Source organism: Kogia breviceps, chromosome 6 (genome assembly GCF_026419965.1).
Source record: "Kogia breviceps isolate mKogBre1 chromosome 6, mKogBre1 haplotype 1, whole genome shotgun sequence".
In the NCBI taxonomy this organism is placed as follows: domain Eukaryota; kingdom Metazoa; phylum Chordata; class Mammalia; order Artiodactyla; family Physeteridae; genus Kogia; species Kogia breviceps.
The window spans coordinates 10302288-10326600 of record NC_081315.1 but is presented as its reverse complement, the minus strand read 5'-3'; the positions used below and the strand labels follow the sequence as shown (position 1 = coordinate 10326600).

At 36.1% G+C, this 24313-nt stretch overlaps 1 protein-coding gene and 1 non-coding gene across 14 annotated transcripts in view; both read right to left on the bottom strand.

Annotated features, from left to right (window-relative positions):
• The window catches only part of CCSER1 (coiled-coil serine rich protein 1), a 1267249-nt gene that overhangs the window by 782352 nt on the left and 460584 nt on the right, over window positions 1–24313 (bottom strand). For all 13 annotated transcript variants that reach the window (XR_010840963.1, XM_067035510.1, XM_059067337.2 and 10 more), the window contains exon 6: window positions 21785–21992. Coding sequence is in view for 12 of the 13 variants with exons in the window: in XM_067035510.1 (XP_066891611.1) it covers window positions 21785–21992 (208 nt within the window). In the remaining variant the exon portion in view is untranslated. The remainder of the gene's footprint in view (window positions 1–21784; window positions 21993–24313) is intronic.
• On the bottom strand, window positions 11395–11529 carry LOC131759021 (small nucleolar RNA SNORA70). Its single transcript, XR_009336357.1, has one exon. It is a non-coding gene; the product is annotated as a small nucleolar RNA SNORA70 (small nucleolar RNA).

The window sequence follows — 24313 nt, the reverse complement described above, 5'->3', positions numbered from 1 at the left end:
GTCTGTGTCTTTTGGTTGGAGTATTTAATCCATTCACGTTTAAGGTAATTATTGATATGTATGTTCCTATGACTGTTTTCTTAATTGTTTTGGGTTTGTTTTTGTAGGTCCTTTCTTTTGTGTTTCCACTTAGAGAAGTTCCTGTAGCATTTGTTGTAGAGCTGGTTTGGTGGTGCTGAATTCTCTTAGCTTTTGCTTGTCTGTAAAGTTTTTAATTTCTCCATCGAATCTGAATTAGATCCTTGCTGGGTAGAGTAATCTTGGCTGCAGGTTCTTCACTTTCATCACTTTAAGTGCCACTCCCTTCTGGCTTACATAGTTTCTGCTGAGAAATCAGGTGTTAACCTTATGGGAGTTCCCTTGTATGTTATTTGTCATTTTTCCCTTGCTGCTTTCAACAATTTTTCTTTGTCTTTAATTTTTTCCAATTTGATTACTATGTGTCTTGGCATGTTTCTCCTTGGGTTTATCTTGTATGGGACTCTCTGTGCTTCCTGGACTTGGGTGGCTATTTCCTTTCCCATGTTAGGGAAGTTTTTGACTATAATCTCTTCAAATATTTTCTCGGGTCCTTTCTCTCTCTCTTCTCCTTCTGGGACCCCTATAATGAGAATGTTGGTGTGTTTAATGTTGTCCCAGGTCTCTTAGGCTGTCTTTATTCTTTTTTCTTTATTCTGTTCTGCAGCAGTGAATTCCACCATTCTGCCTTCCAAGTCATTTTTTTTTTCAAGATCTGAAAGGATCTTATTAAGCTGATGATACATTTTTAAGTCTAATGTCTGTGCTTTCAAGCATAGGCACAATTTATGGTGAAATCACTATAAATAGAATTATTAGAATTTAAAGTGTAAAGTAGATTTATTTCTAAACCCATTCTGGGAAGCATTTCTACATGTGTGTGTATGTTTGTGTGTGTGTGTATATATAATATGGAAGAATATTAATGATTATACGTATGCCTATATATACATGTAATCTCTAAGAGGATTTACCTACCCAAGTTTGCCAAGTCAGAGTAAGGATGTAATTCTTGCAGGCTAACTGACACCTATGTTGGGACATCAAAGAGATAGGGGAAAGACTGCTTCACACTTGCTCAACAGTTTTTAGCACTGGAAGTTCAGTGAAATTTAAAAATGTAAGAAATTAATAATTTATTTTCACTCAGTCTAGTGTCATCAGTAGTGGACAAGTAGAGGATTACTTTTGCTTTCTTAAGGCAAAACTTGAAAACTGTGAACATTTTGACATTTCTTCCCTTTCCTTTATTTCCCAAGAGTGCAACACCAAAAATACTTCTAAAACTTTACTCTTTTCCTGAGTTCTGTGAAGTTTGTGCAACTCTCACTTCTTAATTTAACCCACAGATAAACGTGTGCTACCAAGTAGGATATAAACATACATATTATAATGAATTGATTATGCATATTAACACAAAAGTCTTTAAATACATCATTAACATCAAAATATATGTCAGCAAAGGCCAAAAAAAATTGGCCTGACCATAAGATATATACTAACACTTGAAATCATAAAACTGAGTCCAACATAATTAAACTAAATAAATACCAATATGATTTCAAACTAATATTTTGTGAATCAAAAAAAAACTCAGCTACAATTAGCTATACAATAAGCATTTACTGATATATGATAACATACATTATTTTTCTCTCATCTTTAGAGAGCACACTCTCCACATATGATAAAAAACATGCGTTCTGGTTAGAAATTCTTCTAAGAAGTATTACCTCTCTCTTTTTTTTCTTCCTTAAATAAAAGCACAGGTTGTCTCCAGGTTGAAGTAAGACTTGTATATAAATAATAGTTTATATATACTAGTCTATATTTGTTGATTTGCTTTGCCAACCCCTCTCTCGCTCTGAAAACTCACTGAATCCTCATCACCATCCTATGAGGGAGACACTATGAATATTCACATTTTAAAATGAGAAAACTGTGCTAGGAGAGGTTGAAATAATTTGCTCAAGGTTACACACATGGGAGAGCTTGGATTCGAACCCAGGGAGTCTGATTTCAGAGACTGTGAATCGATATTTGTTAAGCATATGCTACACTCACTGAAAAATAGCCATAATAATGTAAGATGAAAACATTTTGTTTATACTTGCATTAAAGCAGTTGCTCTTTGCTTTCATCCTGGGTCAGGGTTCCCTGAAGCTTCCTGGGGGTGATTTACCCACATGCACAATAATTTGTACACAACCCCAATGTACGTATAATAAAAACAACCACTTGCTTACAGAAAATGTGCATACTTCCTTACAGGCTGTGAGAAAAGGAGAGAAATCTGAAGGAGACATGATCAAATGGCATCTTTCATGATATCAGGAATGTGACTTCAAAGCAGCCTGGAGACTGACTGTGGATTGAAAGTGTTAAACAATTTAGTGATCATAAAGTTCTATTCTAAAAGGTCATTTATAATTGTGTGTGGTAATAAAACGATGCCCTCAGGGGTTCCCATGGTAGCAAGACTGTGTTTCCTACTAGAAAAGGCTCCTGACTGCTACCTTCTTCCTACTCCGCCCTTCCTCCTTTCTTCCTTTTCATCCTTCCCCACCTTTTATAAGTATTCTCTCTTCATTCACTGTCAGACTTGACCACGCTGTAGTCGGCTCGCTTGCCTCTAACAAGAAGCCTGCATCCTAGATAAAAGATACGCTGCTGTGGGATGTGAAACTTTGTAACTATGTCAGAAGTAGGAGTAAATGATTCCCCTGGGGCCTAAGGAGTTCCAACATGAGTGCTGTAAAATTAAATAAAAATTTAAATAAGAGGTTTAATTCTCCCTGTCAAAAATAATAGAAGATATTTCCTTCCCCTCCATTTTCTTAGAGCATCTACTTTAGAAAACTTGGAAGTACTTTTCCTCTCTTTGAAATGTATGCATCCTTTTGAAAGCCAGATGGGCCTTTTGTTAGCTTTTAGACCCAGGTACATCATCAAGGGAGGTAGAGCCCCTATTTCCCAGTTCCTATGGGAGGAAGGTGGCTCAACATTTTGGGCACCTTGCATCAAGCTGCAAAATTCTCTGTTGTCAAAAGATATGAGAAGGCTGTTTCTCCCCCGATAAAGCTAATCAATTAACAGATGGTCACCCCAATTACCAGGTAAATTTGGGATGAACTGTGTATGACAAATGGTGCTGTCAAGTTCTCTTTACTTTAGGACTAGTTACTGTTTATGTTGAGAACATGTATGTAAGGGGTTGTATCTGCTCGGCTACGTGAAAGAGTGAGTTTTCTGTCTTTGCAGTCACGTAATGGGTTGCCCGCGATGCTCCATCACACTATGATTTAACGCTTTTTCAATCATACAAGCATTTTCTTTCTCTGCTACCTTTGAGGATTTCTGGGGTTGGAGGAGATTTTGTTTTTAATTGTATCTTCCCAATAGTAGGGTGTATTGCCTCAGCCAGCACGGCATTTTGTTCCCTTTATTGTGACTCTAGGGATATTGTTTTCAAACACTAATGATCCATAGCGTATTTTAGTTAAAGTTTGGAGATAAGTGGCAACTGGATAAATAAGATGTTACCACACATGTCATATCACAAGCGAAGGTATATGGGCATACATGGTTTATACAGCATCCCATAGATGTAAGATATTCCACACGGTTTAATTTTTCAGAGGAGTGAGGCTTAAAAATTTAACTTAAAAATCATATCTATTTTTCTTTTTTTGCTGCATGCACTTTAAAAATATATAAGCAGCAGCTAGCAATAGTTGAGCCTTCTCTGTCCTATAATAGTTGAATATAGAATGTTATTTTAGCATATAACCCATTACACATAAATATTGATATACTTGACTGTGGCCCTCAGAGATATTTACATCTTCTTGGATAAAGAAGGAGGTTATGTGTGTGTGTGTGTGTGTGTGTGTGTGTGTGTGTGTGTGTGTGTGTAGCCTCTAATAGTTCACTGTTCATTTTGAGTGGTTAATAAATACCCAATGACTATTTAATGATTGATCAGTGTGTGTGTGAAATTAAATATGGCTATACTTTTTATAGCTCAATAAAGTATACAGAACACTTTTGGTGCCTGTCTGTACCTCTCTTTTTAGGTCCAGTTGCTATGAGTGTTGCTTTGCTAAAGGTTCACAGCTGGTTTCTTTGAAGAATTTCCCTTTGCCTACAGGCAGCTGCTTCACCTAGATTACCAGTCTCCTTCCTCAAAGTCAATAACTGATACATGCAGGTACTGGCAAAGGCCAGTCCCTTTGACTCAAGATGGGACCAACTATGGTAAAAGTCATAGAACAAAGCCTCCTCCAGTTGCCACGAGACTAGGCTGAATCTAGACTCCAGAGGACATCACATTCTTACTTAGTGACTTTCCCTGCCCTCTCTCACTTCCCTCATCTGCTTGAGAACACATTGTCAACAAAGTATTAGAAGACAATGCCTAATAGCATAACTCACTATGTTTTAAGACATTTCCCTCCAATATTTTGTATTTGTATATGTGTATTCATAAAAATATGCCTTATTAGAATTTACTATATTGTGATTATATTGTATATTCTGTACCTCGTTTTTCCACTTAATATTTCCATTGTCTAGCTGCAAAATAAAGTTTTGATTGTTAAACTTCTGGTAATCTCTCCCTTCTTATAATCTCTTCTGCTTTGCATTTCCTTATGGTCCTTATACTGTAACTTACACAATAGTTATGTGTGTACATGATTCACTTCCTTAGTTGCATTAGTACCCTAAGGCAGGAACTAAATTGAATAAATTTTACATCTTATAAAATGCTTAACCAAGTGCGTTGTACATATAAGTTTTAAGAAAAATAACCAGCAGTCCAAACAAAATATGCTGAAGTGATAGTATTAACTTTATAGCTATGAATAAAAAAAGTTGATCTAAAAACAATCGCCAAGGGCTTCCCTGGTGGCGCAGTGGTTGGGAGTCCGCCTGCCGATGCAGGGGACGCGGGTTCGTGCCCCGGTCCGGGAGGATCTCACGTGCCGCGGAGCGGCTGGGCCCGTGAGCCATGGCCGCTGAGCCTGCGCGTCCGGAGCCTGTGCTCCGCAACGGGAGAGGCCACGACAGCGAGAGGCCCGCGTACCACAAAAAAAAAAAAAAAAAAAAAAAAAAAAAAAAAAAAAAAAAAAAAAAAAATCAAGATATATTTGAAAGCACATTTCATCTCACATCCCCTCTAAATGATATTTTTAATATCCTTCCGAAATCATTCTTTCCTTTTATGAGATTCAGCATCTAATACTCTAATGCATTGAGAATATTCTCTTTGTAAAATAATAAATTAGAATGAATTCTACAACATGTTCAACTCACACAGCATAAAAATGATCATTTAGGAGGCTTCAAATTGTCAATTGTATAGTTTGAACTATATGGCAATCGTAAATGGCAACAGGCTAGCATTTTAGGAGATGGTTCCTTTTCTTAAAAACTTTTTACTCTGCAGCAAATTGAGTTGTACAAGGGTAATTCCCCATGGGAGGGTGCTTGGATGTGAGAGCTAGAAAAAAGATGGATAGTTTTCCAATAACAGAAGTGACAGTATATTTCTTCTGCCTCCCTATAGGTGACAAGTAAATATTTATTGTGACTGCTATACCTAGAAAATCATTTGACTCCCTTTGTTTTTAATGACAAATATATTTCTCAAGAGTATTACTTCTAGAAGATCACGGCTCTTTTTATTAAAGAAAAAATAATCCATCAGGCAAGTTTACTTTACTCACATTGACATCTTTAGATCTACCCAAATCACTTAAACTGTAACCTATTTTCCCATCCACTGTGTTGATGCAGCTCTGCCAGAACACACAAGCAATAATATATACCTCTCTGAGGTTAATGCTGTATTTCTTGGGCAGCACAACTGAAGCAATATGACATACACAAAATGATTAAGTTTAGCATAATTTTCAGTCTGAAAAATGGTTTATTTTTCTTGCATGTTCTATAATATTTAGATTTTATATAAGCAGGCAAAAATTGTAGAAGTGGCCATTAAATAATAACAGCTAAAAGTTACAAATACTTATCATAGCCGTGAACTTATTTAATCTGCACAACTACCCAATGAAATGGTCACTACTGTCCTCATTTCTACTTTGCAGCTGCAGAAGCTGAGGCACAGAGATGAAGTAATTTGTTCACGGTTACAAGGCCAAGACTGGACCTCACACATCTCGGTGCCACGGTTTGTGTTCCTAACCATTATGATGAACTGACTCTCATAAGACGTAACAAATAATGAGGGAAACACATGGCTGACGTGGACCACACACACTCTAGACCTCCAAGCCCCTAAGGGGCTTGGTATCAACTCCACCACCCACCACTGAAGGCCATTAAGGTCTCAGCTCCTGGACTTCCGCTGCAGATCACTTGATATCTACTAAAAGGAAGTATCCACTTCCTAGGGATTATTATATATGTTTTAAATTTTCTTGGCAAATCTGTAGTCAACTCATTTGCTTTGCCTTTGACCCTACTTTCTGTCATCTTTCGCCAGCGCTCCCATCCCCACGATGGGGGGATGCATGATGAGCTGAGAGACTGTGACGATCTGAAGCACTGATGGAAAAACACCATTCCTCTCGGGCTGTGATTTACAATGGAAAGGATGTGTATGGCGGGATAGGGAGGAGGAGGGAAGGACTGGGAAATTGGTTAGTCCTGTGTGAGGAGATACTTTGCGAGATTTAAAGTGGAGCCCAGGTCACTCCTGCTCTGTTTGGCCAAACAAACCAAGAATTCCCTGAAGGTAGTAAAAATACATGAAATGTCTGAAGGCTAATATAAAAGACAGGGAGAGGTGGGTCGTTAAAAGGTAATCTATTCAAGTGATTCTATAGTGAAGAAAGCCAGTAAGAGATGATAGTAGGATACCAAGAAATTACTCAGAAGTAAGACTGTGAATGCAGACATAGGCCCTCATGTGTCTTTTATGAGCATCCTGTTATTTTTTGCAAGGTTTTAAGGATCTTTCAATAGGGCCAAATCTAATTTGCCAGGGAAGAAGCAAATATATGACAACTACACAGTTAGGGCATTTGCTTTTGGGACATATTTTTAAGACACTTTTCCAACCCTGCCTCTCAACCACAACACATACAAATACATTATACTCAACAACCCCCAACACACCTACACACCTGTGCACATGCACACACATGTGTGGGCACACACAGCTGGCATCCTGGTACCTTTTCCGTTCTCTAATATCACAATATTCTCAAATCCGCACTTGAGTTAGTACATCATGTGACTGTCTTTCAGCAATGAATTCTTTTTTTTTTTTTTTTTTTTTTGCGGTACGCGGGCCTCTCACTGTTGTGGCCTCTCCCGTTGAGGAGCACAGGCTCCGGACGCGCAGGCTCAGCGGCCATGGCTCACGGGCCCAGCCGCTCCGCGGCACGTGGGATCCTCCCGGACCGGGGCTCGAACCGTGTCCCCTGCATCGGCAGGCGGATTCTCAACCACTGCGCCACCAGGGAAGCCCAACAATGAATTCTTATATTTGCTGTATGGACAGAGATGTGATGCTACCTGCAGGGTTTCTGTTCCCCAAATCAATGCCAGCCGTTTCTTGGTCTGTGGTCCACAGAGTTATATGTATCCACAATAGTAAGTGCTTTTTTGCCCACTATTCATTACCCAAAAAATGGTTCCCTTTTCTGAAGGTTTCTTGAGAGAAAAAAATGCAGCTTTGGTAGGTGGTAAACAATTTGCCAGTAAGACAGATAGTCTTGGATGTCAACTAAGTAAAGAGAAATGTCTGGAAGAAACAATTCAAGAATATTTATAGGTTGCAATTATCTCTCCAGTGGCAGTTAAATTTGACATAGCACCTGCCAAGTCCTTAAATATAATAATGTTTTTCAAGAATGGGTGGTAAATGAGGAAGCATAGTAATATTAGAAAACGGGCCTTAATATTCAGAATAGCCTTAGGTTTCATAAGCAATAGAGGCATATTGGGACACAGAACTTTCAGCAGATACTGAATTAGACCACACTTTAAATTTAACGATGTGTCCAAACCATGGTAGATGATCCAAGAGTTACATGAAACAGAGCAATATGCTGACGGTGAGCTTTTTGCAAAGCCCTAAATAAGAAATAAATAGCATAATATAACTAAGGTAACTGTGAATTATATTAAATTTCATCCTAGATTACATTATTAAAATAATATTTTAAATCATAAGTTTAAATCTAGACAAAGTGCCACCTTAAGTGAAAGCAGCATTGTTTGGGGGAAGATAGAGATGAATTAAAATCATATCTTAGCTGCAAACAGAAGCTAAGAAAATCACTTCTATAAAATAGACTCCCTTGCAAGAAAATGATTTTAAAAACAGACTTTATTTCAGCAAACACTTATGAATATTTCTTAAAAACAAAATTTTGGAAAGATTTTAAAATCTGAAGATAGGTACTATATCTGGATATATTATTTATTCACTGATATCTACCCAAAATTTACTACACTATGCAGTTTGATCAGAGGTTTAGCAGCATTTAGAAATTCTGTGAACCAGTGAAATAATCTCTGCCACAAACCTGGGGCTTAAGGGCCAGACTAGAGCTCTGGAACATGCAAGAAACAGGAACACCAAAATCAAGGGCCAGTTCTAAAGGAAATAAGAATCATGGAAGTGCTATGAAGTTGGAATCAAATCTCAAGCTGGGTAACAAGTTGAGAAGTAATGTTAGAATACATTTTTTAAAAGTGGGGGAAGAGAAGAGAACTAATATTTATTTAGACCTTTAGACCTGCCAGATACAATTTAAATCTAATTTTCACAATAAAATTTATAAGAATTTTTATCCTCTCATTCTATATGTGGAAACCTAATGCTTATCAAAGAAACTGAATAAAATAGAATAAAATAACATTGCTGAATTGTAGATCTAAGTAATATTTGAATTCGGGTTTTGCCTAATGTTAGATCCATGATCATTTTATTTCACTAGTGGCCCTCAGACTTTGTGATAATAAAATAATAACTAATACAAGCTGAGCGTTTGATATGTGTCTAACACTGTCCCGTGCATTTAAAACATATTAACATATTTAATATTCTCAACAAACTTAAGTGATATGTTAATATTATTATCTGAAGGGTTTAACTTGCCTAGGATCACTGAGCGAGTAAGTAAAGAGATGGGATATAGACTGTATATTCTGGCTCCTTAAACTAATGCTCTTAACTACGCAGTGCCTCCTCATGATACTTGAAGTAGTATCGTGATACCTCTCTCTTAAGTAGTATGGGATGACAGGCCCAGAACAAGAACCAAATCCGGTCCACTGCATGTTTTTGTAAATAAAGTTTTATGGGACTCTAGCTATGCTCATTTGTTTACGTCATATATCTGCTTTCTTACTACTACTTAATTGAGCTGTTGCGATACAGTCTGTATGGCCAGGACTTTACAGAAAGACTTTGCTGACTCCTAATGAAGGCCATGGATAACAAAACAATATTTGTCTATTTTTGAGGTAAGTGAATAAAATTTTCATAATAATTCATTATTTTTTTTAAACTCCTCATCTCCTCTTACTTACAGAAGCTCATCTAACCAAGAGAACAAGACAGACATATCTATTTGTTGTCACATGTATTTGTCATAAATATGAGTTACTTTGATTTTATTAATAGCTGGCCCACTATACAGAGCTTATTTCACTTTAAAAAACAATAACAGAAAATAATCTATTTAAACTATAATACTTGAAATGGTAAACATCTGTATTCCTATTAGTAAATTTATATTAAAAGTCAATCCTAGTTTTCTCAAGTTTTCATTTTCATCAAGGTTAAAATGAAATAGTTAAGGAATAACTGTCCTGCCTCTAAATGAGTCACTAGATGTTAAAACGCCTTTGCTGATCTGTAAACATATGAACCCTTTACAGTTTATATTACCCCTAAGCAACTGCATTATGTTGCCGGAATTTGTAACACCATCTTTTATATACTCGGTGATTAAAAATAGGCATTTTCACTGTAGTTAAATATGCCTCTGTTTCTGATTTTCAAACCTGAATAAAACACAATTTCTGTAAAAGTGTGTCTCAGAGGAAGACAACTGCAGGCTTTCCACAGCATCACTTGCTTAAACGGCTCTCGGCTCTCTCCTTCCCTCCCCCACCGGAAGCACTGAACACACTGCGCATCCCCTGGAGATCCTGCAGAGCGCCATCTGCTGTATATCTGCTGTGGTGCAGCCTGAAATTCCTGATGTGAGCTTTAGCCCATCAAATCACACTACAGTATGTGAGTTGTATTACAACTGAGACATTAATGCTGGATGCAAGAAGAAAATTAAAAGTTAAACGTGCATAGCAGAACCATATTAGTGGTTATTTGATTAATTATTGAAGATGATTGTAACACAAATAACCACATCATTCAGGTACAATGAGGGTGGCGGTTATTGTTAATACAGGGTTGTAGTTTGTTTTTAATAAGTAATAAAATAATACTCATGGCTGGCAGATTATGGAAGTCCTCATACCAGGAAAGAATCCTCTGCCCCCCTGTTATACCCTTTCTCACACCGATCCCACTCCGTTTTCAGTCTGACATTAAATAAATACCAAATGATACACTGATGGCAAAGGAGTAGCCAAAATATTTCTGCAACGTTCACGGGAAGAGAACTAAAGAGGAAAATAGCCTTGTAGGGGATGGAGTTGGTGTCCAGGGAGCCACTCAGAGTACACACAATTTGCGAAGACTGAGTTTTTTAAGGCAACGTTAAACACATAGAAGAAAGTATTATGTATATGCAATGATTTTGACAGAAACCCATACTATACCATGAATAAAAAATAAATATCTGCCTTAATTGCACGTCTACCCCTCCTCAACCACTACCTCTACACATATAATCTTACCTTGACTACCATGTGTAACATCCCCATACTTTATTTATTTTTTTTTTTTCAAGGACAAGAAAGCAGAGTTTATTGGTGGGCATGGGTAGGGAGGGGGCAGCGCCAAGGCTCTCAAGAGTGCAGGGCCTGCCATTTGTCCAGGGGGCCACGATTAGGGATGTACTTGACCCCACAGCCATCCGGGATGAGCCGCTTTTCTGCCACCATGTTTTCAAACTCATCTGCATTAAACCTAGTAAATCCCCACTTCTTGGAAATGTGGATCTTCTGGCGGCCAGGGAACTTGAACTTGGCCCTGCGGAGGGCCTCAGTCACATGCTCCTTGTTCTGCAGCTTGGTGCGGATGGACATTATGACCTGGCCAATGTGGACCCTGGCCACTGTGCCCTGGGGCTCTCCAAAGGCACCACGCATACCTGTCTGGAGCCTAGACTGGGGACAGCATGCCAGTCATGAATGTCCACTGGAAAGGGCTGTCTCCAAGGTCCCTTAGGGCAACCCATACAGACAACAGGCTGCATACACTACCGAGGAGGCTGCTGTTTGCAGCCATTGCGCACCGGGCCCGCATGGGGAAAAGAGCACAGTCGGCTTAACTGGCTGCAAACATCCCCATACTTTAAAAAATATATATTCTTTAATAATATTTAATAATTATTTAGCTTTGCATATTTTTAAACTCTATATTCTGTATGAATTTACCCGGGCCTTGGTTTTTGTGTTGAAAACACTCTTTGTGGGACATGATGATACATGAACATAAAGCATTGTTACATGAATATACCCGGAGGGAGAGTACTTTGGTACAAGCACTTTGGAAAAACTTTGATATTATCTAGTAGTTTTGAACATGCACTTACGTAGTAATTCTGCTTCTGAGAGAGACCAGGTTCTCATGGAGAGATTAACACTTTGCCCGAAGTCATGTGTACCTACTGAGATTTGATATTAATTTGAGCAGTCTGTCCTAGTACAGACTAGTATATTGTGATCACTATATTAGATTGCCTCTGCAGTATAAATAACAGCTTTAGGTAATATAAGTGATACTCTTTAAGGAAAAAAGTAATACCTCAGTGTGGAGGGTACTCATGTAAGATGTATGTTTGGTCATCATTATTAATTAGCCTAATAAAATTTATAATATCCTTCCAAAACTAAGACATGTCTTACCTTAAGACATATTTTAAAAATTCGTTCAGGGCATGCATTATTCATTTTCACATCCTTCAAATTCATAGACCAATGACTTACAAAGAAATAAAACAATAATTTAATAACTGAGAACAAGCTGGAAATAGTTACTATTTCTATTTTAGGCTTTAGCTTTATAAATTAATACTTTGTATAGGTTGTTTTACATATTGAAATTTCTAACGCCTGGGTAATATGCTTTTGGAATTAATCAGTAGATTGACAAATCCACTGACTGTTTATCTTTTCTTTCTTATCATATTTACTCCCAAACATCATTCCTCAAGTTGGCTTTCTTAAAGCAATGTTTTCCCTTGCTTCTTGATATTACTCTTGGTATTCTTCCCATCTCATTGGACACTTTTTTTCTTGTTGTTTTGTTTTAAACTTTCTGACTTTCTGATCATTTAATGTTGGAGCTTCCCACCCTGGTTTTAGGTACAAGTTCGTTCTTCCATAGCTTTAAACAGAATCTATATAATCATGAATACTCAATCTATATTTTTAGCCCTGATCTTTCTGGGTTGCAGACACATTAATTCAAATTTCTATTTGACAAGTACACTTGCATGTCTAAATAAGCATCTCAACCTCAACCTGGCCAAAAGAAAACTCTTGTCTCCTTCCTGTCTCACACAGGTTAACCCTTTCCTAGTCTTCCCAGTCTCAGAAAATGGCAATAATCTCTGCCCAGTACTCAAAGAACAACTCTCAGTTGCCCTTGCTTTTTCTCTTGCTATCACAACTCAATTCCAATTCATAGCAATGGCTGCTGACATTACTTCCAAAACAAGTCACACGTCTTTTCCCTTCTCTCTGTCTCAACTGTTACTACCATGGTCTACCATCATTATTTCTCACTTGTAAAAAATCTTTCTTACATATTGACTGTAAACAGGAAATTCAATTGACATGTAGTAGTTCTTTAGCCAAGGAATGTCAGCTCAAATGTGCTAACACAACTGAATGCCCAGAAAAACATAAATGACAACAACACTTCCACTTTCAGTTTCAGCTAGTAATAGCTTTTATTAACAATTATTAAATAACAATTGTTAATATTGAGCTATTATTCAATAAATACAATATATTGTCCTATTAAAAACATTTACTGGTATATTTCCAAGTTTAAGAAATCTCAGATATTTTACCTTGCTTGAAACGGTCAGTATTAATCACACAAATGAATGAGATCATTGCAGCAGCTCTTGTTCAAGGGTACTTAAACCCACACTCTCACTGTGATAACTTGTTATATACATTTTACTGTTTAATTGGCTCTATGAAATAGTTGGTAAATGTTGCATATAATAAAATAGAGAGTCAAAAACCTTAATCAACTTGTGTCAGCTATTAAGCAGCAGAAGTGAGAATCACATCTAGATCTCAATGGTTTTAAACACCTGTAATTTTTACCACTCTAATATACCTCCTCTAGTGGGACTTTGTGGGCGAAATGGGATTAAGGATTAGGGAAGAATTTTTCTCTACCTTCTCTAACCTCTCTCAGAGGACTGTTGAAAGTTCAGGTTGCTTACATAGCGGAAGAGTGGTGGAAATATACTTCCCTCCCCTTCTTATCTATTTTCCAGATCAAGCTTATAGCCTCATAAAAAGCCAAGCCTCAGGTAGGTAGAGTATTCTTACTTGGAAACCTATCTATTCTCAATGAATCTAAGTTATGCCATTATCTAAACTAGAGGTTTCTTCAAGGAGTATACAGGTGATTTATTGCTTTATATGAAGAAAGGGTTTTATATTTATGTATTTATTTATTTATTTAACTTATGTTATTCTGAAATCGAGACGAAAATTAAGCTCCAATAACAACTGGTAAGAACTGACAACAGTGCACTAACTTAGTCTACATGATAAATGGTCATAGTTCACTTACCGGTCTTCCTAGGGAAGAAGAGAAATTCCACAAAATGGAAGCACTGGCAGTGGTGCTATCAGTTATGTGGTGACATTCCATGTGTTGTCATATTAAGTGTACAATTTGATAAGCTTTGACAAAAATGTAAATTCATGCAGCAAACTATACCAATCCAGATGTAAACATTGTGTATTACCTTATCAATTTATTTACTAGATGCAGAGCTATTCTGAAAGGTGAAAAACAGTGCTGCAGAGAACCTTGTTCAATCAGACAAAAGGTACCTTTTGGTATACCTTTAGGGTATGTCTCACAGATGCTCTCAACCAAACAATTAAACTTTTAAAGGCTTAAAGGGGTTGTCCATCAGCTATTTCAAGTTGAAGAAGAACTCATCTTGAAGAGATTAATGGGTGTGGCTTTTGTCTAACGAGTGAATCCCTAATAAAGTTCACAGAGATGTGAAAAGAATTTAAGAGTTATATTCACAGAAACACTTTACAGTTTCGAATTAAAGGGACAGAGACAGTACAAAATTAAAAGAGGCTTTTGGATACCAAGGTGGGCAAACACAAATAAGGATGAGAAAACTATTCAGCTGCAAACATGTGCTAACTTTATAATAAAAGAAAGGATGATGTGAAGGGTAGAACCAAGAGTACAAAGGGTGGAACTGAAAGCCAAGGAGGGCTTCCCTGGTGGCGCAGTGGTTGAGAATCCGCCTGCCGATGCAGGGGACACGTGTTCATTCCCCGGTCCGGGAGGATCCCTCGTGCCGCGGAGCGGCTGGGCCCGTGAGCCGTGGCCGCTGCGCCTGCGCGTCCAGAGCCTGTGCTCCGCAACGGGAGAGGCCACAACAGTGAGAGGCCCGCATACCACACACACACAAAAAAAAAGCCAAGGAGAATTACTCTCAGGCTTTGAGTGCTAATCAAGGGCCACTAACCTGTGCATTAGCTCACAGGCCTTCAAACAAGCCGAAGAACCACACTTTGGTTGCTGTGCTTAATGCTGACCTACAACTGCACATGTTTTACCTAATGAGGTTCTGTACTCTGAGCTGATGCTGTAATAGAGTGACACTTTGGGCGGCCTTGGGAGGGGGCAAGTACATTTTGGACTGTGAGAGATGGATCTCTGGGGGCCAAAAGGTGGGCTGTGGTAGCTTGGATAAGAAGGGCCACGATGTTCTTCACTTCGTGGTATCCAGACCTTGGTATACCGCCCTCTCACACTGAATCAAGATGGGTCTTTGTGACCAATACAGTTCACAAAAGTGATGGTATGTTACTTCCAAGATTATAAAAGATATCTTTTATTTCATCTTATTCTCTTTCTCTTGGATTGCATACTCTGGGGGAAGCCAGCTGCCATGTCACCAAATGAAGAGGTCCACGTGGTGAGGCACTGAGGCTCTGACCACCTGTAGTAAAAAACGGAACCTTCCTGCCACGTTACATCAATCCTCAAGCCCAGTCAAACTTTCACATGACTGCAGCGATGGCTGACATCTCGAGTACAACCTCGTGAAAGGCCTTCAGCCAGAAGCAGTATGTAAACTGCTCTCAAATCCCTGACCACAGAAACTATGAGACAGCAAATGGCTGTTTTAGTCCCCTAGAGAATTTGCTATGGAACAATACATAATTTAATTATAAACTTCTATGTATCCTTCGACCTTGCTAAGTTCACTTATTATTCCTAGTAGGCTTATCGTTAACTTTCTTGTTGATTCCTTAGGGATATCTACATACACATCTTGCATCTTCGGATATAGGTAGTTTTATCTTTTCTTTCCAATATTTATGCTTTTAATGCTTTTTCTTGCCTATTTTTAGCTAGAACCTTCAGCACAATGTTCATTAAAAGTGGGGAGAGTGGACATTCTTGCTTTGCTAATAGTAATAGAAGTTTCCATTTTACCTCATTAAGTATGGATATTAGCTGTAGGGATAGGAGTTTCCCTCTACCACCACTGTATTTTTTCTCTCTTTTAACCATAAATTGATGTTTGATTTTTTCAAATGTTTTCTTCACCTATTAATATGCTTATGTCCTTTTTCTGTTTTTTAGTTTATTACTATAGTGAATTGCACTGACTGGTTTTTGAATGCTATACAAACCTTGCCCTCTTGCAGTAGAACCAAATAGGTCATTATATATTTTTATATTGCCAATTGTAATTTAAAAGACTTTTGCATACTTCTTTCCCTCTCTCTCCATATATATATATATATATATATATATATGAGAAATTTTCCTGTGATTTCATTTTACTTATAATATTTTGCCAGATTATTATAATAGTCCTATGTCTGCTACACCAAACAGTTGAGAAGCATATCTTGTTTCTCTATTTCTTAAACTTTTTTGCATATTAGTTTTAAGTTTTTCTTAAATATTTGTCATAAGGCACCAGTGAAACCTCCTGGACTTAATCATTTTCTCTTTTTTAACAATAAAATATATCCCTTTAATAGAAATTGGACTATTCTGATTTTTAATTTCTTCTTGTGTCATTATGGAAAGTTGTATTTTACAAGGGATTTGTCATTTTCATCCAAATGGTCATATTTATTGCCATACTATTGTTTATAACATTTCCTTATTATCCTTTTAATTCCTGTAAGATTTGTAGTGATTATTTCTTCCAGCAATTCATTGCTGATATTAGTAATTTGTATTTCTTATTTTCTTTTTTTCTTCTACAGTCTTTTTTTTTTAACTTCTCAAAGAACCAATTTGAGCACTTTGTAAATTTTCTATTATTTGTCTGTTTTCAATTTTATTAATTTTGTTTTTTATATTTATTTCTATTACTTCCTTGGGGTTTAATTTACCATTATTTTCTAGCTTCTTAAGGAGAAAATTAGTTATTAATTATGGCACTTTATTACTTTAAATATAAACTTTTAAAGTTATAAATTTCCCTCCAAGCATGGTTTCAACTATATCCCATAAATTTTGATTTATTCTATTATTATTACCATCTCATTTGAAACACTTTAAAATTTCCCTGAGGTTTCTAAATTGATCCAAGGGGTATACCGAAGTTAGCTGTTTAATTTCAAAATATTTGATGTTTTTCTAGTTACTTGATTATTCATGATTTTTAATTTAATTCCACTGTTCTCAAAAAATGTATTACATAGATATCTACATTTGAAATTTATTGAGATATTTCTCTGACCCAGCATATATTCTGTCTTGGTGATGTTCCACACACACTGAAAAGCTGGTATAATTCTGTTATGTAAAATTCAGTCATTACTAAAGAAGTTAAATATGTTGTTCAAATTTTCTGAAACTTTCCTGGTCTTTAGTTGTTTTATCAGTTATTGAGAGAAGAGAGTTAAAATCTTCAACTATGATTGTGAAGTACCTACCTCTTCATTTAGTTCTGTCAGATTTTGCAACATATATTTATAAGTTACATACATAGGTCATCCACATGTATGACTGTTATGTCTTCCTGATGAACTGACTCGTGTATGTAGTTTATTTTATTTTTTTCACATATTTATTGGAGTATAAATGCTTTATAATGTTGTATTATCATTATGAAATGTAGCTCTTTGATTCTGGTGATATATCTTACCTTTATATCTACCTGACATGGATACAGCCACTCTAGTTTTCTTGCATTTGCAGTTTTTGTGGTGTATCTTTTTGCAATTTTTATCTTAAACTAATTTTTATGCAAGCAAAAAACAAGCAAATAAACATAAAGTAGGTAGCAGAAACTTGGAATTTTGTTATTTTCAAAAGATAAATATAAAGAGCAGTCTAATTCTTATATTGTTATCTAGATTTACATGGGTAATTGCTTGCTTTTGGTGAATTTCCTTACTTCATGACTCTCCACTGTTGCTTTTTCCTTCTGTAATTATCCATTGTCGGAGTTCCTATTCTACAGGCTTTTCATTTGCTTTTGAGATTTGCTGAAAGGAAAATGTTAGTTTATAAGAACGTTGTTATAGAGTTTGGAATCATTTCACCAAAATGTGCTAAAAGAAAAAAATCTTTAAGGAATGCCCACCATACAATGATTTATGGTGAAGTTCAAAACACTCTAAATTTTGTCATATATTTGTAAATAAAAGAAATAAGAAGTTTATGTTTAAAATTATCCTTGAAAGTTTCCCATTATTATTTTTTAGAGATAATAAAATTAGTTTGAACTGCTAGATTGTTGAGGAAAAAAAGAAAAATGGGTAAGAGCTCTTTATTCAATGGCAAATCCACATGTTTATGTCAACTACCTGAGCTTGTAAATCATATTGATTCTCGAACAAACAGTTCTCTGATTTGCACTAATCTAATTTTATTGTTAGATTTGCCTGATCATATCAACATTTTTTTAAATTTGTTTAACATTTATCTAACTTTAAAAAAATATCTTATATGATTCAGGAAATTTGCTAGGAACATTTGTTAAATATAAATTAAAAAGGCAAGCACGCTGGGTGGAGGGACAGTGCAAACAATCTTGGATAAACATTCTTATTAGTTGTCATCTTACTAGAAACTATGCACTGCACCTAAAATCCCTTTGTGGTCAGTTACCATACAGTACAAACACATTTTATAATAAGAGAATAACAAAAAGAGAACAGGACAAACTGAAAGGAAACATCAAAACAAAAACTATTTCTGTAGATATTATATTAAATATCTTCTTCTTTTACAGGTAATGGAGTTATGTGAAAAAGTTAACAAAAAAAGAAGAAAAATTTATATAGTTCTCCCTTGCTGCAGTCACTTTTTTGTTTAAATCACTAATATGAAAAAATAAAGTGACAACAGAATTTCTTAGGGCCCAAAGCAAGCCTTTTTTTTTTTTTTTTTTTTTTTTAAATAAAGGAATTGATATTTGGGGTTGTAATAGCTAATGACCTCCAAAGAAGGCGGATAAAATTGGCAGTGTGAACTTCCATTCAGATTATTCACACTTGCACTATCTCAGAATTAAAATCTAAGATGTCAACAGAGTAGCATTAGGAAAAATCTCAAATAGGAGTGGTTTCCAGTGTGACACACTAAACTCATTAATGACTTTTTTCATCTTAAAAATAAAATTGGGATCTTCTGCAGTTAAAAATTATCTGTAGTGGGAAGCAGCAGGATAGCACAGGGAGATCAGCTTGGTGCTTTGCAATGACCTACAGGGGTGGCATAGGGAGGGTGGGAGGGAGGCTCAAGAGGGAGGGGATACGGGGACATATGTATGCATATGGCTGATTCCCGTTGGTGTACAACAGAAACTAACACGGTATCGTGAAGCAATTATACTCCAATAAAGATCTATTAAAAAAATTATCTGTATACACAGGTGGACTGCGAAGCATCATAAAAATAAGTTAATAGAAATAAACTCTATTTGTCTATGTTAAAAAAGGTCTTATTAATCTAAAATGAATAGCTGGAATTAAATTCCGCAATGAAATCTGAATTGCCAATTAAAAACTCATGGCTTAGAGAATATTTCAGTTTTCTTTAAAGGCACCTATTATGAATATCTTTTTTCTAGAACAGATGTTAAGGCTAATCATATAATAATACTGCTTTTCTTGCTGACCATAAAGAGTAAGACCCCCTGATCTCTGAATGGGCTTAACAAACAGATGTAATTGTTGTTCATTTTACATTAGCTTTAAAAGTCAATTCTCTGCAGTTTCTTCAAATACTCTTTAATGAAGAAAAACAGATAGAAATATAAAAACAATCTCAATATATTCTGAATATTGACTTTATAGTGAATATCACTGCATATTTTTAAATTATAAAATTAAGTACCATAAGAAAGCCCCTTGACTCTTCCTGTCAGTTTTTCCTACTTCCTTTTACTTTTTTTGTTGTTGTTGTTGTTGTTGTTGTACGCGGGCCTCTCACTGTTGTGGCCTCTCCCGTTGCGGAGCACAGGCTCCGGACGCGCAGGCGCAGCGGCCACGGCTCACTGGCCCAGCCGCTCCGCGGCACGTGGGATCCTCCCGGACCGGGGCACGAACCCGTGTCCCCTGCATCGGCAGGCGGACTCTCAACCACTGTGCCACCAGGGAAGCCCTCCTTTTACTTTTTTGATTTTTTAAAATTAAAATCCAGACCAAAGAGAGAGGTAGAAAACTGAATACTTGACTATTACAGACTTTGAGATCAATATCTTTTAATATAACAGCTATTATTAAGTTTGCATTGTTCAGAGAGCTTCAGACTATGTGTCAAGCAAAAGGTCAGGAAGCCTGGACTAGTGCAGAAAGAAACACTTATGTTGTCAATATAGAAACCATATAGTCATACATATAGCGGTGTACTGGTAAATATTTAACAACAGCTCTCCAAAATTTAAAAGCCCTACCTTGCATTGTTTGCCAATGTCTGTGGCATAATATTCCCATGTGGCTGATTTCAAGCCAACAAAGTGACATGAATGAATGTACAATTGGGAAATATGCACATTAGCTATTATATAGTATTTCTACATATAGATCCAATAGATGTAAATAAGCTCACAAGTGTAATTAATAGTAAAATATAGTAAAGTTAGTAGGAAATGTAGAGATTTGAGTACTGATTACCCTTTAAAAAATATAATTTGTTTCATTATAAGTGTATATAATTTACTTTTTTAATGCCTGTGCTTAACTGTCAGCTCATAAAATTCCTGAAATTCTAACAATGATCAGGTATAAGCACGCCACTCCTACACAGCACTGCATAGATTCTAGACACAAAGACCACCCCAGAGATACAAACTGGAATGGGATGCAGAGATCTCTTCCAGTTATTACTTTAATAGCTGACAGGAATACATGACTGGATGCCCCTAATAGTCTATGACAATCACTTCTCTTAAATTCCCTTCTCTCTCCCTGATTCAATTCTGGCCTCTAGTTATCAGTGTTAGAAAAGGAAATACCAGTGGTCATCATTGTAAGTGAGTCATAATACTACTCATACTAAACAGCTGTATTTTTCTGTTCTCACACTACTTATTAACATCCCTTATCAACAATGAGAAATCAGCTAAACGATAATAGGACATGATAAAATGTCACTGAATTGAGAGTCAGAAACCTCAGGCTGTTGTTCTGAATTCACACCCACAAGAGGAAAGACATTTAAAATTGTGGTCCCCTCATTTTACATCTTTGAAATAATATTGTTTACACTCTTTATAGAAATCCTCCAAAGAAAATAACTGTTGCAATTATAAAAATAAAGCCATAACATACTTGAATCCTAAAGAATGGCTGATTCTTGGACATAAAGAAAAAAGACTCCACTGCGTATTTTCCTGACTAGCTCATCATCTAACTGAGCATAGACTGAAAGAGGGCACCTGGAGTCAATGGGCAAAATCAATCAAATATTCAGATGAAATTTTACTAGATTAATTGTTATTGGAACAAAAATGACTAAATAAACTACTTTTATGGTATCATATAAAGTCTCAATATCATTAAAATGAAGTCCAGTTAATAGGTCTCTCAATAGTTTTTTAAAAACGTAACAGCCGATGCCCATTTCTCTTTATCTGACTTTTCCCAGACTTGATATCAATTTATTATTTTTTTAATTCCTTCACAGAATCTTAGAATTTTTGAGAAGCGTACCTTATAAACGAACTACAAACCCTTCATTTGACTTATGAGAAAGGCCAAGTTCCAAGAGGATACCTGACCCCTGCCAAGTGTTATGCAGTTAACTATTGATAGAAGCAGTGACTAACCAGGTCTACAGACTTCACTATCTACCAGCACTGCAAACATGAATCTTAGAGCAAACCATTACCTCTTGTAGAACTCTTTTCATCTTTAATAATAATGTCTTGACGGCTGTGCAGTCCTGTAGCATCAGTCTGAATGACAGAGAATCGATGCCTCCATTTTCTTCCACACCTGGCAGGGGCCAATCTGCAGACGGACTGCTGGGCGTTCCCCTGATAGGGGGACACCTGGCTTCCGGATCAATCTCTTTTGTTAATTTCAGGGAAAGGTTCCTAACAAGAAAAAAATGAACAAAATTTACTAGGCAGCATATTCAGAGCAGTATCTTCCAAGCTGTTGATCAATGTCAGTAGTGAGCTAGAAAAAAACCTCCTCGTGACTCTCATTATTTCTTCACATGAGTCTTTGGAAATTCTGAAACTTTCTGTCAAAATTATGAAATTATTTGTCAATTTTATATGTAGTGGAATAAGGTTCAATGACAATCACTATTTTAGAATGTGATTTTTTTTCCCCAACTGGAATTCAATTTATACTTGATAACAATGGGTTTACACTTATTTAACTCTTTTAAAAATGCTGAAAGTCAAAAGTAATCACTGAAAGAGAAATTTCATATAGAGATTTTCTGAAAATATGCTTAAAAATTAACTGGAAAGAAAAGATTAAGAAACCAAAACTTGGGATAAAATAATTTTGGTAATTATTATTTTAAATTACTAAATCAATCAATTGTCGATTCAACCATTTTGTGGATTAAGACAGACTAGTATGCATAGGATTTTATGTGAAAATAGTGAAATAACTGCGAGATGCATAACTTCATATGTAATTAGAATGCTTATCAAATAATCATTAAATTTTTAGCAGAGTAATGTGTGGAAACTAATATTTTATTCTACTTGATATAAACAATTATTTTTAAATACTGCGTTTTGAAAATAACATGCTTATATTGAAGGTAGATATAAAGAAAAGATATTAAGATTAACAATTTTCCAAATGTGCCTATGAGGCAGATGTAAAAATAGTATGAAAAGAGCAGCCTATGAAAATAGTCATTTTTAATGAGTTTTTCTAAATATGTTTCCATTCATTAAAACGAATGGGCCTATACAATAATGGCAATACTATAGCATAGCTCAGGATATTTACGAAACTTATGCTCAATTTCAATAGCTTTTATGTATATTATTTACTGAAGTATATGACAATGTCACTTGGCAACCTAAATTGAGAAAAAACAGAGTTGCCTTGGAGCCTGCCACCAAGGTCAGGCAAAGACGCAAATAAAAAAAATATATCCTTGGTTAATTTTATCCAAATCTAATTATTCACAAATAGTATAACAATTTATAAAGTATTGGATAATTAGCAAAGAAACACATTTTTGGACACACAATTGTTGACTTGTCTTCTTGGGTATATTCATGATCACAATTGTTATCTGAAGTGATCATGTTAATTACTATCCCCACTTTACATTTACAATGAAATAATAAATAAATAGTCATAGCTAACATTTTTTGAGGATTGACTGTGGGCCAAGTACTGTGCGAACCACTTCACGTGTGTTAATTTATCCAAACCTTGAACAAAACCAAGAGGTAGCTATAATGAGTATCTTCATTTTACACATGAGAAAACAGGCCCAGATAAGTAAATTTTCTCAAATTAAATTAGCTATTAAGAAGTTGACCTGAGATGAACCAACCTAAGTACATAAGCAGGATAAGATTTTTTTTCCTACTAGGCATTTAACATGCATATAAATACAATAATAATTAATGTATCTCAGGTAGTCCTGTAAGGACTTCATATATGCGAAACCACTTAATACTCATACAACTCTTTGAGGTATTAAAATCCCCATTTCACAGTTGAGGGATTTGAATCTCAACGAGGTTAAGGTACATGCTGATGGCAACACAGCAAACAAGCAACAGAGCTGAGATTTGAACGCAGGCAGTGCCCTTGAGCTCTTAGTCACAAGATTCTGCATCTCATGTGAAAAACAAGCAAGCAAATGAACAAAAACAAAAATTGAAAAAAATAAAACATACCTATAATTAGACAAAGCATCATTTATATTTTCATTTTTAAAATATATTTTCATGTGGCTCAATACCATCAAAACAAACAACCCAGTCAAAAAATGGGCAGAAGACCTAAATAGATGTTTCTCCAAAGAAAACATACAGATGGCCAAGAGGCACATGAAAAGCTGCTCAACATCACTAATTATTAGAGAAATGCAAATCAAAACTACAGTGAGGGATCACCTCACACCAGTCAAATGGCTGTCATCAAAAAATACACAAACAATAAATTCTGGAGAGGGTGTGGAGAGAAGGGAATCCTCTGGCACTGTTGGTGGGAATGTAAATTGATACAGCTACTATGGAGAACAGTACGGAGGTTTCTTTAAAAAACGAAAAATAGAGCTACCGTATGATCCTGCATTCCCACTCCGGGGAATATATCCGTAAAGAAACATGCACCCCAACGTTCACTGCAGCACTGCTTACCACAGCCAAGACATGGAAGCAACCTGAATGTCCATCGACAGAGGAATGGATAAAGAAGAGGTGGT